The sequence below is a fragment of the Ostrinia furnacalis genome, unplaced genomic scaffold, assembly GCF_004193835.3.
Source record: "Ostrinia furnacalis isolate ACB-3 unplaced genomic scaffold, ASM419383v2 OfSCF3546, whole genome shotgun sequence".
Lineage (NCBI taxonomy): Eukaryota > Metazoa > Arthropoda > Insecta > Lepidoptera > Crambidae > Ostrinia > Ostrinia furnacalis.
In genome coordinates this window covers 361,904-376,868 of record NW_021133785.1, presented here as the reverse complement: position 1 = coordinate 376,868, position 14,965 = coordinate 361,904, and the positions used below count along the sequence as shown (strand labels likewise).

Below are 14,965 nucleotides of genomic sequence, written 5' to 3'. Positions count from 1 at the left end.
TTTAGTATCTCCATCTTCCACCTTTTTTTTTTCTCAATAAGGTTCAAAATGTGGTGGCAACAATCCTGCCACTACCAGGTAAAGGTTTAACAACCGAAAGGCCATAATAAATAACTCAGTTTCACCTTCATATTCCCTGCAGGTCTGAAGTGCTACGAATCGAAAAAGAATTGGAAGAGGCTCGCGGTCGCCTCACCGCCATCCGCCAAGCCAAGTACAAGCTGCGCGGCGACACTGACACTGACACCGATACGGAGCATTTGGACGCTTCCGATGTTCGCCAGAGGTGAGTTGAAGACATTGAAGACGAGGGAAGTCGAACCTTAATTTTGAACTCCTCCTATGTTCTTCTGATTAATTTCGTTGTGGGTCCAATGACAGTTTAACTTTCCCCCGGGACAAACTTGACCTTCATTGGTTGGGTTTTTGTGGCGGTCAAGCTGTAGATCCTGGCTACACAGGAGTTGCAGTGGTGGGAACGAGAGGTGGGAATAGTCCCGTTGAAGACGTCCACTGTTGGACAAAGCCTCTGCCACAGGTATTTTGACATCAACTGGCCTGGACGCGGTGTCCATAGGTCAGTCACAAAAAAACTAACGCCCGTATTCACAAACATTACTATGAGGTCTCACAGTGCCCGTGGAACCAATCACAGAGTTCTATCTCAACGCTGTGCGTTCGATTTGCTGCTTCACTTAAGCAAGCATCGTTTGTAAATACGGGCGTAAGCTAATATGATATTTTCAAAAGAAATTCAATTGCTAGACAAAGGCTATAGGCGAAAGGGAGGGCTAAGGAATTCACGACAACCGATCTTGTGCTATAGTTCCAAAATACTGGACTGTCCTATCGATGACATTGACAGCAGGGCGCCACCGTCAATACCGGATCGCTGGTTCCGATTTTTGCCATGTTGGAAACCATATAGTTGAACGATGGTAGCGCCCCCCTGTCATTGAGTTTGGTGGGACAGTTCAGCGTGGGTCATCTATACCCGCGTCGGTTAACTTAGTGGAAAACCTGCCTACGTCTCGGATAAAATAAAGAATATTTGCTATTAAATTACCTGTTAAACTTGATTTCTTTTTGTAAAAATAACAATACTAGTTCTCCAACTCAATGAGCAGCTGTATTTGGCGTTACTGTCGAGTTTCAAGACTGCATTATTTACAGGATTTACTTTACACTTGACTTCCAAATAACGTAATTTCCAATTCTCTTTCTAGATTCAAAACACCAAACAGCAGTTTCGCGAACACAACTTACAGTCCAAACAGTACATACTCCAACCAGAACACCACAAACCTCACCACCACCACCCACAACTTATCCCAGAACATATCCAACTTAAACCAGTCCATCCACGGCTACCAACCCCCAAAGTCACCTTACGCACCATCCCCTACTAGCCCTAACGCTCACAGCGCGAACGGATACCAGAATGTATACAGCCAGAGGGACGAAAAGCAGTATACTGTTCAGAGCCCGACCTTCACGAGTTTCAGGCCTCAGGAAGAACCGAAGCAGAATTACGAAGGATTTACCACACGGTAAGTTATTGGGAAGCTTGTAGGATGTGGTATAGTCAGCGTCTAATAGTTTGTGACACCCAAAGCAGGCAATTCTTCTGGTCGTGTCGACAAAAAACCTACAGTGTCAGCCCAAAACTCCGCCACAAGAATGGCGCTGTCAGTAGCCTTAATTAAATCTTCCTGCGTGTACTTGTTTAAGCACGCAGGGCACGACATCATGTCCTTCGTCGACTGGAGAACAAAACCACACTTGCACTCCATGTGGGCAATCAGTTCGCAACACGTTTTTGTTACAATGAGGGTTTTCGCGAATGAAAGATCCGCTAGATGGCGGGACGTGGATGTGGGGTCTGACTGCTGCGTGATTGGTGGATTTTGACATAATATCTGTCAATGTCATGTCAAAAATAACCAATCATGCAGCATTTGGACCTCGCGTCTACGTATTGCCATCTGCCGAATTTTTTATTAGCGAAAACCCTCATTGAAATAATGTTATGTTGTCAACTAAGTATTTGGCCACTTTGGGTGTCACGAACTATTTGACGCTGACTGTACGTTCATATTGCAATGTGAACGTTAACACGTTGGTCTTTTGAAAAAGCAAAATGATTGTTATATTATTATGTCTCTCACGCTCGGCAGGATTCAAATATGATTGAGAAAGATGGAGTAAGTTATGATATAAAGTTTTCAAAAAGGAGGAACTATTCTACAAATCAAGAGTGTACACTTGCAAAATGGTTTTATATCATAACTCACTCCATCTTTCTCACTCATATTCGAATCCTACTGAGAGTGAGAGAGACAGAACAAAATCCTTTTGGTTTGGTCGAATCATTCTAAAGATCAACGTGTATTATGGTATATAATAGCTAACGCTGTAGCGTGCTAACCGGTGTTTTTGGAAGTGGATAGTTAGTGTGTAAATAACGATCTGAAATAACATGGTTCGCTATTCTCTCATTTGTTGCGGGTTCGAATCTTGCAAGGGGCAGTTTTAAAATGAATGAATCATTTTATTTCACAGTGTTCTAAATTATTAAACAATAGAGTTTTAATTCAATCATGACTGATCCATCACACTCAAAAATTGTATCTTGAAAACCAAAACTACAAAAGACTGATTTAAAATTACCCACCTACTAGAAATAAGGAATTAGATATTAAATATCTTATACCAACGTCTGAAGAACGTTTATGATGACTGTTGTTTATGTTGACGATGTTTATGACACTGATGACAGGACAGATCTTATCTTATTTTCTATCATTTTTGAGTGCGATCACAAAACAATCTATGATTTCTTAAACCCTACGAACAAAACCAATTTAAGCAATCACTAAAGACTATTCAAGGACCTCTAGGCAGTTCCTAAATCCTATCATTACTTTAAATCCCGAAAATGATAGCGTGTGGGGTTTTAAAAAATCATTTTTAAGTCCGGTCGCCGAGCACGCAGAATTTCGTCCAATGACTCCAAGCTACCCGTAATTATATTGCTATCGCGCTCGCACACTCACTGCGGGTGCCGATAAGGATGGGTAGCTTGGGGTCATTGGACGAAATTCTACGTGCTTGGCGACCGGACTATAGCTAATAATATAATAAATTGGGGCTTGCCCTCGTATCTAACTAAATCTTTCAGCTTCTCTAATCTAAATTTTTCTTTGCACGCCGCCGGACCACAGATGATCGACTAAAACTAAACTAAATGTGCCTTCCTACATCACTTATGACTTGTGCCTACTTTGGAACTTGTATTTATATATATATTTACTGTTAAGAGTTACTTTAAGATATTCATTGAGATATATTTGGAGGTTCGTTCAAAATTGTTAGAACATTTTCGTACGAGATGTTTATGAACTGTTTTACTAAAAATTTGTAGTAAAGAAGATGGATATTATAATTTTAATACACCTTTCAAATAAGAAGTTTGTACACTAAATTTCATAACAGCTCTATTTCTCATGAGCAATATTCAATATTAATTTATGCATCTTCTTTATTTATGTTTTTATATTCTCTAGTGAAATGTGTTTTTATTATAATAATAATGTTAGTTTTATCAAAAATGTCTCATACGAAATATCATCAAATTATTCATTAAAGAACCACGACAAGGGCATGGGTGCCGCTTGTACTATATAATAACATGTTTCTTCTTGTATGTTTGTATTAATATACCACTGGGGCATTGCCACTATTGTAATACAGGTTTTCAACATTTTATATATGAAAAAGCTACAAAATATATAAATATGTTTATGTATTATGGTCAAAGAATTATTAGTGAAGTGCCTACACGCAATCGTGCCTAAATGTTTTAAAGTATATTTTAAAGATGTCTAGATATTATTATATTTAATATTGTTGAAGACTTGAACGTGCCTAGAACCGCAGACCGGTCTCTTCCACGCTTCCGCCTAGAATAATGTCTGTGTCTAGAATTAATATTAGTTGTAATCTTGTGTTTCGATTACAGCCAAGACTCCAGTAATGACAGAACGATGATGCGTAATAAGTAAGTCGTCCGCTAAGCGGAGGCGTTGGTTTGTCATATAGATTTGCTGATATATCTATGGAAATACATTTAATTGTATCAAATCTTGCACAAAATTATCACTCATGTCAATGCTACACAGGCAAACTAAGCTCTATTATGAAAATAAAGTTATAATGGCAATTTTTTTACTTTATATTTGCAATACCAAATTCACACAAGTACATTATCACACTTCATAACACAGAAAAATATTTTTTAAACGCTACTCGTCTAGTTGAGAAATACATCTTTTTGCCATCCATAATTATGTCAAAAACAAAACAAGCTCTTTATAAACACACTTCAAACAAAAGTAGTTACAATACTATTAATTTTTTAAGAATACTCTAAAATAGCAGAAATTGTTAGCTTGTAAAATTATTTTACTCTAATAATAGAGCTTACAGAATCTTATTGTTATTGAGAATCTTCGCATGATATAAAAAGTTCATCTATATAACAAACCACCGAGTATGCTTCCCGCGCTTCCCCGCGATGTGTACAAAGCGTGGCTTCCCCCGCGCGTTTCACAGCCCGAATTATCGTTCTGTACATATTTTTCTTGCCGTTTTAATGTGTTTTTTATATTTTAATCAACAGCTTTACTTCCACTGTAACCTGATAAAAACCCTGGACTGAGTCTATTCTAACTTGTGAGAGTTGATAAATGGATGTTAGGGATCCTTTAACTTATTAAATTAATTAACAATGTAGTGTAGTTGTTAATACTGTAGTTGTTGTTACCACTAAATTCTAAAAACAATGATGCAGCTAGATTTGAAATCTCAATTCTCAATCTAAGATTATATTACTTTTACAAACCTAAATTCACCCATGCAATAATATTTCTCTAATTCTGTATTCTTCTATACACCACAGTAGATTCTGAATCTAGCTTCTTTATATTTAATCAGTTTCTAAAATGGTATTAGCTGTAGCATGTCTTAAAACTGTAGCCTACTAAACACCCTTTTAAAATCCAAAACATTCTTCCAAGTATTCAATTTCCAATTCGAAACCAAACAAAAAATGTTAACCATTTGTCATAGCTGGGCACCGTTAATCAAATAGTTAACTTCGTTAATCGTTAAAACGTTAATAAAAAAATTAACTTCGTTAAACGTTAAAACGTTACATTTAGCAATGTTTAACGCAAGTTAACGTTAATCGTTAATCCGTTAACACATGATAATAAAACGAAAAAACTAATTGTATGCAAGGTTCAAATATTTTTTAGTAACAACTGCATTTCAGAATAAAAGCTTGTTTTTAAAAAAGTTTTATAATAAATAAAAACAATATAAAAAAATCATTATGTAGACAAAAGCAGTCCATAGTTTGGAATAGACTTTTTATTATTATAATTTTATTTTACAATCTCAATCTCAGAGCCTTGGTTTAATTCGTCGTCTCAGCCAAATGACGTCCACTGCTGGACAAAGGCCTCCCCCAAGGTATTCCGCAATGAACGGTCCTGCGCTGCCCGCATCCAGGCTCNCCACCTAGTAGGAGGCCTGCCCACGCTACGTCTTCCAGCCCGTGGTCGCCACTCGAGAACTTTCCTGCCCCAACGGCCATCGTCTCTACGAGCTATGTGCCCCGCCCACTGCCACTTGATTTTAGCAATTCTGCGAGCTATGTCGGTTACTTTGGTTCTCCTGCGGATCTCCTCATTTCTGATTCGATCACGCAGGGAAACTCCGAATATAGCCCGCTCCATCGCCCTTTGGGTGACCTTGAGCCTTCTTATGAGGCCCATAGTAAGCGACCACGTCTCAGATCCGTATACCATCACTGGCAACACACATTGGTCGAATACTTTCGACTTGAGACACTGCGGTATTTCGGACGTGAGTATATGGCGAAGCTTCCCGAACGCTGCCCATCCGAGTTGGATTCGACGATTGACCTCTTTCTCGAAGTTGGACCTACCTAACTGAACTGTTTGTCCCAGGTATACATAATTGTCAACAAATTCGAGTGTAGAACCTTCAGAGGAGTGGGTGCAACATTGGTTTAATTACAATACAATTTAGCACCAAAGTGCTCGAAAAAACAAATCCAACAAACCCAAACTCGATCAGTCTCCACCGTTTCGTTTAGGAATTCCTATGGCCACCTCCTGACTCCATCATCAGGACCCTGGACATCATATAGTACTAAAGTGCTCGAAAAGATTAATCCAACGAACCCAAATTCGATGCGATTCCGCCGTTTCATTTAGGAGTTCCTATGGCCACCTCCTGACTCCATCATCAGACCAGCGTAATGGTACCATAACGTTGCATTTTCATCGTACTTACATAAATACCTCAGCTCAATCGGTTGAGGAGAACTGGTCTTAAATTCAGTTGCAAGATTTGTCCCACACATACTAACAAGTGAAGTCAATATAAAGCTTGTAAATAAGTAGGTAAATAAAAAAAGCATTTTTATATCGTTTCGTTCTGGTTACAAAAACGAAAGCTCTGGAAGCCCGAAAATACTTGTCAGAACGCGTTTTTCTAGTGTTTTTCAGCGTGCCTGCTGTATCTTTTTGGCAAATAGTAGGTACTGGATTAACGATTAACGGACTTAGGATAATTTAACGGAAGTTAACGAGTCCGTTAACATTTTTTAAAATTAACTTAAAAGTTAATCCGTTAATAGAAATGTTAACTTCGTTAATTAACGATTAACGGATTAACGAGTTAATGCCCAGCTATGCCATTTGTCAACTCTCACCAAACCTAATCTCTAACTTGCATGCGGTTAGCAGCAGCATGGATGCGAGCATTGTAGTCAAGTCGTTACACCTACCGGAAGTGCGCACGGCCAAACTGGTCAGCGAGCCGGAGACCGTGCAGTATAGAGCCGAGCGGGTTAACTACCGCACCGAAAGACCGCCGCCGCCGCCGCCCAGACGAGTCTCGCTACAAAAGTATGAGGACATCGCTAGATCATGAGGGGTTCGTCTATCTATCTATGCACAGGGGTAGGCCATCCGGTTCATCCATTGAAGATGTCGACTGGTCAGATTCGTAAAGGTTATCATGTCATCAATGCACTCCCACTTGTCTAAATGTCGTGATTTCAAAGCTCATTAAAGCACCTCAAAGTAGAGAGAAAGGCATTGTTACTTCACCGATCCATTTGTCACTACACTTTCACTTTGTAAATGTGTTTCCTAGCCTGGAATACTATCCATTGGCCGTACAAATGTTCACAAGCAATGCACGTAGTCCGTACACATTTTCACAAGCGTGCACTCATTGTTTTCAAAAATCAATTTTGTTCACATTTAAGTGTTTGAAGACTGCACGTTATATGTGTCATTTCACGCCCCTTGAATGCTACTCACTCAGACATTTGAGTGCACCCATTACAATATGCATCGCAATGATTTAAATAAAGCAAATACCTACATTTGCTTTTATTTCTCATCTTTCGGTCATTGTTTTCGATGAAGTACTTGTATACCATTTAGCTTCATTAAAATGCAATAAATTGATCTTGATCAGTCGAATCTTTTTTTTTTTTTTCATTTTTGTATTGACAGAAAGCATCAAGACATCTTGGACGAATTCCAAGCAGTTTAAATGTCTAAATACACAATAGAACATCACACCATCAACACACAACACCATCGCTATGTGAATATCTTTTAAAACCAACTAATTCTTCTTCTTTCCTTACTAAATACTAAAGTTAATGCATGAGCATGTGGTTTTGGTGTCTTCAACCGTCAAGATTTTAAAATAAATACATTAAAAACAAAAAATATTAATGAACTAATCAACAAGTAACATTTCCAGTTACGAGACTCGTCTGTACGACACGCCACGCCCCGTCAACGAGTACAAAAGGACTGAGGAAGAACAGAAGTACGAGTCTAGCCAATACCAATACACCAAAGAGAAATACGGATACGATGCCCCCAAAGCGACTCCGATGAGCCCTAAGTTCAACGCGAGAGAGCTGAAATTTGACGACAAACCCGAACCGATATATTCTTCTCTTAAAAAGCCTTCCACTCCAAAATCTCCCTTCGACGGTGTTGGACAAACCTTCTCTGAACATCAGGTCTCGACAGAAGCCATCCCTGGTGGCACCAAACACTCAGAATTCTCCGTCAAAAGCGAATCCTACCAAAGCTATCCAAAGACGGAGTACATTAAAACAGAATCGCGTCAAGAAACCAAGTCTCCGTTCACTACTTCGACGCCCGCCAAAGACTTCGATTACCCCAAAACATCCACTGAACTGGTCAAAGCTGCAACCCCAGACTATGACAGGATATCGTCCCCGTATGGAAAGGAGACGCACAGCTATGGCGGCCCGAACTATATGGAAGAAACCACCACCGAAGTAAAAGAAATTCCGAACGGAACGCAAAAGATCACCACCACCAAAATATACAGTTCGTCGCCGGTTAACATCACGAGCACAAACACGAAATACGAACCAATAAAACTGGAAGGCATCGACGAACTATCGAAATCATTCGACAACGACTCGCGTTACAGCACCTTAGACTCTAGGTTCAACACTTTAGAGTCCAAAATGAGTTCTGACACCAGTCGCTCCTTCATGAGACCCTCGGAGTTCCAATCGTCGGACTACCAATCGACGACTAATGTCACTAAAGTCAAAAAACCGGATTTGTCCAAAGAAATCGACAGCTTAGACAAGAAATTGTCTAAACAGACTATAACATCGGAGACAATTGAAAGAAAGTCAGTTATGACCAGTTCACATAAGTCGGAGACGAGTTCGACCGTCACCAAAAAATTCGGCAACTTTTAAGGTATTTGTTGGTTCAAATGTTGGCCCAACGTTGGGCGTGTGTGGCTTCTCACGGCTGTCAAATTGACGCTTGCATTTGTGCGTTGGACGATGTGTCTTATGATGTTAAGCTTAAAGTGTAGTTTTCAATGCACGTTTAGCTGTAGTTTGACATTAACGTATATTCTTGCGTCTTGTTGATTTAAGTCTCGAAAATATTTTAGTCCTATAATATTATTTTAAGTTGTATCTCAGTACAAAATATGAAATCGTCAGTTCAATTCATCATTAAGCCATAATGGTGCTTGCCATAAACAACAGCTGGTTTTTATTGAAACATATTTTTATACAATATTTTACTAAGTTTAAACATTGCATTTACATTAAGTATAGTATAGTAAAATGTCAGAAATAATTCGCAAGGATATACGTTCAGTTAGTGGATATAAATGATCTGCGGTGCTAAATAGTTTTTATTTATTATTTATATGTATAATATAATATTATTATGTAGTAGAGAACGCAGTGCCTACGATTGGCCTTAACTAAAGAGTATGTTCGATTTTAACAATTATATTTGAAGTTAAAATTTTTGTGAATTTTATACGGATTTATTAAGACCTGGAGCCACCGATATTTATTTATACAAAAAATATAATTTATCGTCTACAAACGATTTAATAATGACGATAATGATTGAATTGAAGTATAATAATAAAATAAAAAGTATAAACTCTAAAAATTGTGGCTACTTTGGTAGACCAAAGTAGTTAGAACTATGCTTGCCAAATCAACTCAACTTTTAAACACTTATATAATTTAATGCTACTTATCTGCAACTTACTTTTGTTCCTACTATAAAATTAATAGTTGAAACCATTTTTTTGTACGAAAGACTGATTTGTATTTCGTTATTGGATCTGACCTCCATCTATTAGCACAGCAATCCATTCACCTCTGTCAGTTGAACAGGGATGTAAAGCTAAAATATTATAATACTTTGCAAAATTTATACACACTTCAGAAAGTCTTCTTTCTTCTTTAGTTCTTCATTTAACACAAGATTCAAACAAATATAGTTGTAATTTGGCACGCATAGTGTTAAACGAATCACAAAGTGCTAACCCCGTTGGGGACCTTATTCCTGATGCCTTTCTTAAAAATATATATTTACTTATGATATTGTTGGACATTCTTATGCCTTATGTGTAGTAAGTCTACGGCTAGGAGCTTATCAATCCAAACTCACTTTACATAGGTAATAAGTAAACGAACACTTATGAATAAGTATTTTTAAAATATGACTAACATAAAAAGATAGTAACTACTGATATTATATTGTTTCGTTGTCTTATGTACAAACATCAATAAAATATATCTAATTTGGTTTGTGAACCATTTTCAAGGCACTACAAATAGTAAGTTTGTGACATTTATATAAACTCTATATTTTTTTGTAAAGTGTATGGATTCATAAGTTCCTAACTATAAAGTTTGCCGAGCGTGCCATTAAAAAAAAGTTTATTTATTTAAATATCGTGCCTTCAAATAATTAATCGTAAATGAAATCTCCGTGGGGTATATACAAGTGACTAAAAAGAAACTGTGTATTAAATTGTCAATTCAAGCGGTGACTGATTGACATTTCAAATACACAAACTATTTATTAATGAACTGGATTTATATTTAAATATAAATTATATTGCTTGTTATATACTCCAAATGTATAATTGTACGAAATATGTGCCATCGACCGCCATGGTTAATAATACGTTGTATATAAACATACTTGTAGTTAAGTATATTGTAGTAGTGATCGTTTGGTGCAATGTCTATGAAACTAAACTTTTAACCATTTACCCACTAATGTACTTTTAGATTGTATACATACTTATATATTTAATTGTACTAAATTTTTATAACAACTTATAACATGTAACAATTGATACGTAGAAAAAATATAAAATTAACAATGTTTAAAAAACGCACGTACATTGTTCCGTTTTTTGAACGATTGTCTTAATTTTATACAATTATTTATACGTTTAATTAGCGTTGTAGTAATCTCAAATTATTTGAAATAACGTAATACTTATATTTGGGTTTTGTCGAATGTATTAAGTGTGTTTTTCTTTTTATAGCACGATTGTAACCGTGACGTCGACTGAAGTAGCCTGAACTTCAAGCTAAATACATTTTAATGTATAAATTACACGAAAATATATAAACAAAATTTAGATATATGAAGTGCCTTAGTTTTTTCGGCTTGAAAAATATATGTTTCGAGTTTTTATACATTATTTTGATTTATTGTATAGAGATGCCCGCGTAAGCGATTCGTCCACTGAAGGTATTGTAACACCAATTGAAATAGAGTAGAATATTATTATACATAGTTGTATGTAGCTTGTAATATAGGTATAGTATGGCTATATTAATATTTACTATTCGCCCTTACGTATAAAACATCTAAACAATACAAGTGAATATAAATGAGCAGAATAATGTAGTAAAAGAATTATATACAATCTTAGATTTGCAGATCTCTAAAGTCAGCTTAGATATTGGCAACTATATAAATATAATAAATTATTAAGTACTTAAGGGTGTTTAAATGGGCTCTAACGTGTCTTAATGTGCTGTAACTTGATGTTTTATATAATGGAAAATGTATGGTTCTCGTAGTACTAATATACTATTATATTATATAAATATTCAATGTAGTTTTTGATACATATAACTAGAATAAGAATTTATGAATTACATTTACTGTCAATATTTGAAAACCAAATAAAATTACTAATCATTCATTTATATTATAATATTCTTATGTCTCGACTTCGATTTATTTTTGATTATTAATTAATTATTGATTTTGTTAATATTTTTTTGAGATTTTATTCGGTTCGGTGCAAGAAAACTTTTGTTGGGGCATTGTACGGTCCGTATGACTATATTTGTATGTAATAAACTTGACTAATATAATTTTGTTGTTTTATTCATTAGACTCGAAAACTTCTTCATTAATAATTAAAAGAAAGTTATGTTTTTATTGCGTCTTTCAAAGACAGTAAGAACTCAAAAATACTTATTACATAACTCAAATGAAACAACCAGTGCTTTGCATTGCGTGTAATACAACTTATAATAATATGAAACATACAAAACTTCCAGATTCGAACAAAATAACATGACGTTTACAACAACAGACCCACCCAGCCTGCTGTAGTGTGCTTGGAAATACCTCCGCCACTTAATAACGTCTATCAATATTACACTATATTGGAAAGCAATATTGATATGCGGTCCTCTGACTCAAAAATGTAATTCAACAGTTCTAACACAACCTCAAATTCAGACCAAATTGCAATAAGACCAATCACAATTTGAATCCATTCGAGGCTGTGAATAAATTAAATTCACAAATATTATTTAAAAATTATATCAAGAAAACATTCAAGTATGCTGAGGCTCATAAGTGCAGTAAGTGAGGTTTCTTACAATATTATAATAACGAGATTNAACAAACATAGAAAAAAAAAAAAAAAAAAAAACATACGGGTCGAATTGAGAACCTCCTCCTTTTTTGAAGTCGGTTGATTACTACTAGGTCGTGGCCTAACTATAGTGTACATAGTCACCATTTAAAAATATGCTTTCGTTTATCTGTTTTAAAGCTCAGTTTAAGGATATTGTAGCAACTTCTAATATAATTTATTTAATTTAGTTATTCATTCATTAAATATTTACCTAATAAAATAGGAAATGAATCCTATTAACTATACTATTTCATTATATTCAAATACCTTTATGTATAAGCGCTTTTAATATATTAAAGAATTTTGAAGCACGCTGAATTAGAAACATTCAAAAATATTTACAACAACTTACTTATCCCGTCCATGTTTAAAAAATTACTACATTAAAACCACTTTAATGTTATGTTCTTTAAATGTTTCTATTTTACTTAAGTATTAATTCTATGCAGAAGAGTAGGAATAAGAAAAGTTCAACACAGGTAGGTAAAATTAACAACTTTTATTTAATAGTGTTTATTTCCAACAAAGATCATTCCAAACCGCTGATTATTAGATGGATCTGAAACATAAACAATTGAAAACACCCTAATGAGTATGAAATTCAGACCTGTAATTTTAAACTACACTGACCTGATGAAGTAAGTAATTATACTTTAAAATTTCATTTTTCTAAGCTATAGAAGTTACTGATTTATAGCAAATCTTATCAGCTTTCAGACTAAGTATAGTAAACTATTAAATTCGGCTTTAGTTTTTCAACTTTTCAATGAAAGTGAAGATCTAATCATTTGTGCAACAAAATATTGAATGGTTTTAATACCCTCTTGCCTCGACCATAAACTCGACTCTAGCAACGGATGTAAGCAATTTATGGACCAACCCAGTTGTTTATTTCAAGCAATCAAATTGTAAAAATAAGCCTGATTAATAAAATACGCCTGTAAATATTAAAAGTGAAAACTAAATACTTCCACAACGTACAATTCACGTTACCGTATTACAAAGTGTATCATAACTATAATGTAGAAGATTAGCTGATTTTACGATAAAATCATTCAGATAAGTTCGTAACTAATTTCTTAATTGCGGACTACTTAATATGCACTTATATTTTTTTATTTCAAATTCGTATAGACTACAATTAGATAACACACTATAGATAAAGATCGTCTATATAAATAAATAGTTACAGATCAGGCGCGGATCCTTTGTCAAAAATTGTTGTGAAAATCGAACAAGTGTGGAGGGGGTGACAGCCTATCGATCTCAATAGACAGTGAAAGTATGACATAAGGTTGGTATTTCCATCGTGCTCACTACAAAGGATCTGCGCCTGCTTCAGAATCAGAACAAAATCTTCTTTCTTCATGATGTAATCTTCTTTCTTCTAATGTTGAGTGTTGCAAAGTAGCGAGGTCTTCCAGCCGTGAGATACCTGTAGAGACGAGCTTCTGATTTTGTCTTAACTACAAAAGCCCGGATCTACAGGGTAGATCACGAATGTGCCAATAGGTTTCTTCTTTCTTCATTAAATTCTTTCTTCATTATCTTCTTTCTTCATTATCTTCTATCTTCATGTACAGTCATCAACCTCAAGTGCAAAATGTAAGCATTGTGAAAATTCTAGACTTAGGCTGGATTGCACCATCTTGGTTTAACAGTAACAGTAACTATATTAATGAAAGATTTAATGAAGGCTCCTGACAACGCCATTCTTGTGGCGGAGTTTTGGGCCGACGCTGTGTAAGTTTGTTGTCGACACGACAAGAAGAAGTAACTATAACAATAACCAGTATTTTGTATCGAATTTGACAGTTTTTGACATCTGTTAAAGTCAAAGTAAGATGGTGCAACTCAGCCTTGGTATACGAGTAACTTTACAAAAAAATAGTGTTCCTACATTTATCAAAATTACAAAACACTCTAACTCCTAAGGCTGGGTTGCACTCCCTTATTTTAACCGTGACTATAACAATAACCGGTGTATTTTTCATGGAGTTTGACAGATTTTTGACGTATGTCAAAGTTAAAGTAAGATGGTGCAACCAAGCCTAACTAATAGTTTTCAAACTAAGTATGCAAATCATTTAAATAATTATTTTCATTGATACTTTTAATAGTATACATTATTTGACTAGTAAATAAGGATTGAATACAATATGAGTATTTATCGACTAATATAACCAAATTCTTGCCATGCGTTGATTAAAATTTAAAAAAATTAATGTTGGTTTAAGTTCTGACTGATTAGTATTAGCAGAAAAATAGACCAATTCATTAAGAAATGGAAAACAAAATAACACTAAAAAAGTCTACATCTGAATTTGCTCCTAAAACTTCATTTCCAAGCTTCTATCTTCTATTTTCTTTGTTCCAACTTTCTTGCAATCCCCGCTCTTCTTGTTACATTAGGTTTCAACTTCTACTTCTTTGGAACAGCGTTCCACCGCAGTTTTTATCAGCCCGGACCTGAAACTTGTAGACAGTTTGAATTAACTTTTTTACCGCGATAGCTTTTTGTTTAACTTGTAGGATGTCCTGCATTTTTTTTTCAACAAAAAAGAGTTTTGTGTTTAAAAAT

General features: G+C 35.4%; 1 protein-coding gene across 12 annotated transcripts in view; it reads left to right on the top strand.

Annotated features, from left to right (window-relative positions):
- rhea (Talin_middle and talin-RS domain-containing protein rhea) overlaps positions 1-11,830 on the top strand; it is a 139,605-nt gene extending 127,775 nt beyond the window's left edge. For 5 of the 12 annotated variants that reach the window (XM_028311764.1, XM_028311776.1, XM_028311771.1 and 2 more), the window contains 5 exons: positions 143-286; positions 1,227-1,550; positions 4,022-4,060; positions 6,840-7,001; positions 7,876-11,830. In XM_028311764.1, coding sequence (XP_028167565.1) covers positions 143-286; positions 1,227-1,550; positions 4,022-4,060; positions 6,840-7,001; positions 7,876-8,866 — 1,660 coding nt within the window. In that variant the 3' untranslated portion in view covers positions 8,867-11,830. Of the gene's footprint in view, positions 1-142; positions 287-1,226; positions 1,551-4,021; positions 4,061-6,836; positions 7,030-7,875 lie in introns of all 12 variants that reach the window. The other 7 variants (XM_028311765.1, XM_028311770.1, XM_028311767.1 and 4 more) reach the window with 7 other exon arrangements.
- Positions 11,831-14,965: the final 3,135 nt, after the last annotated feature.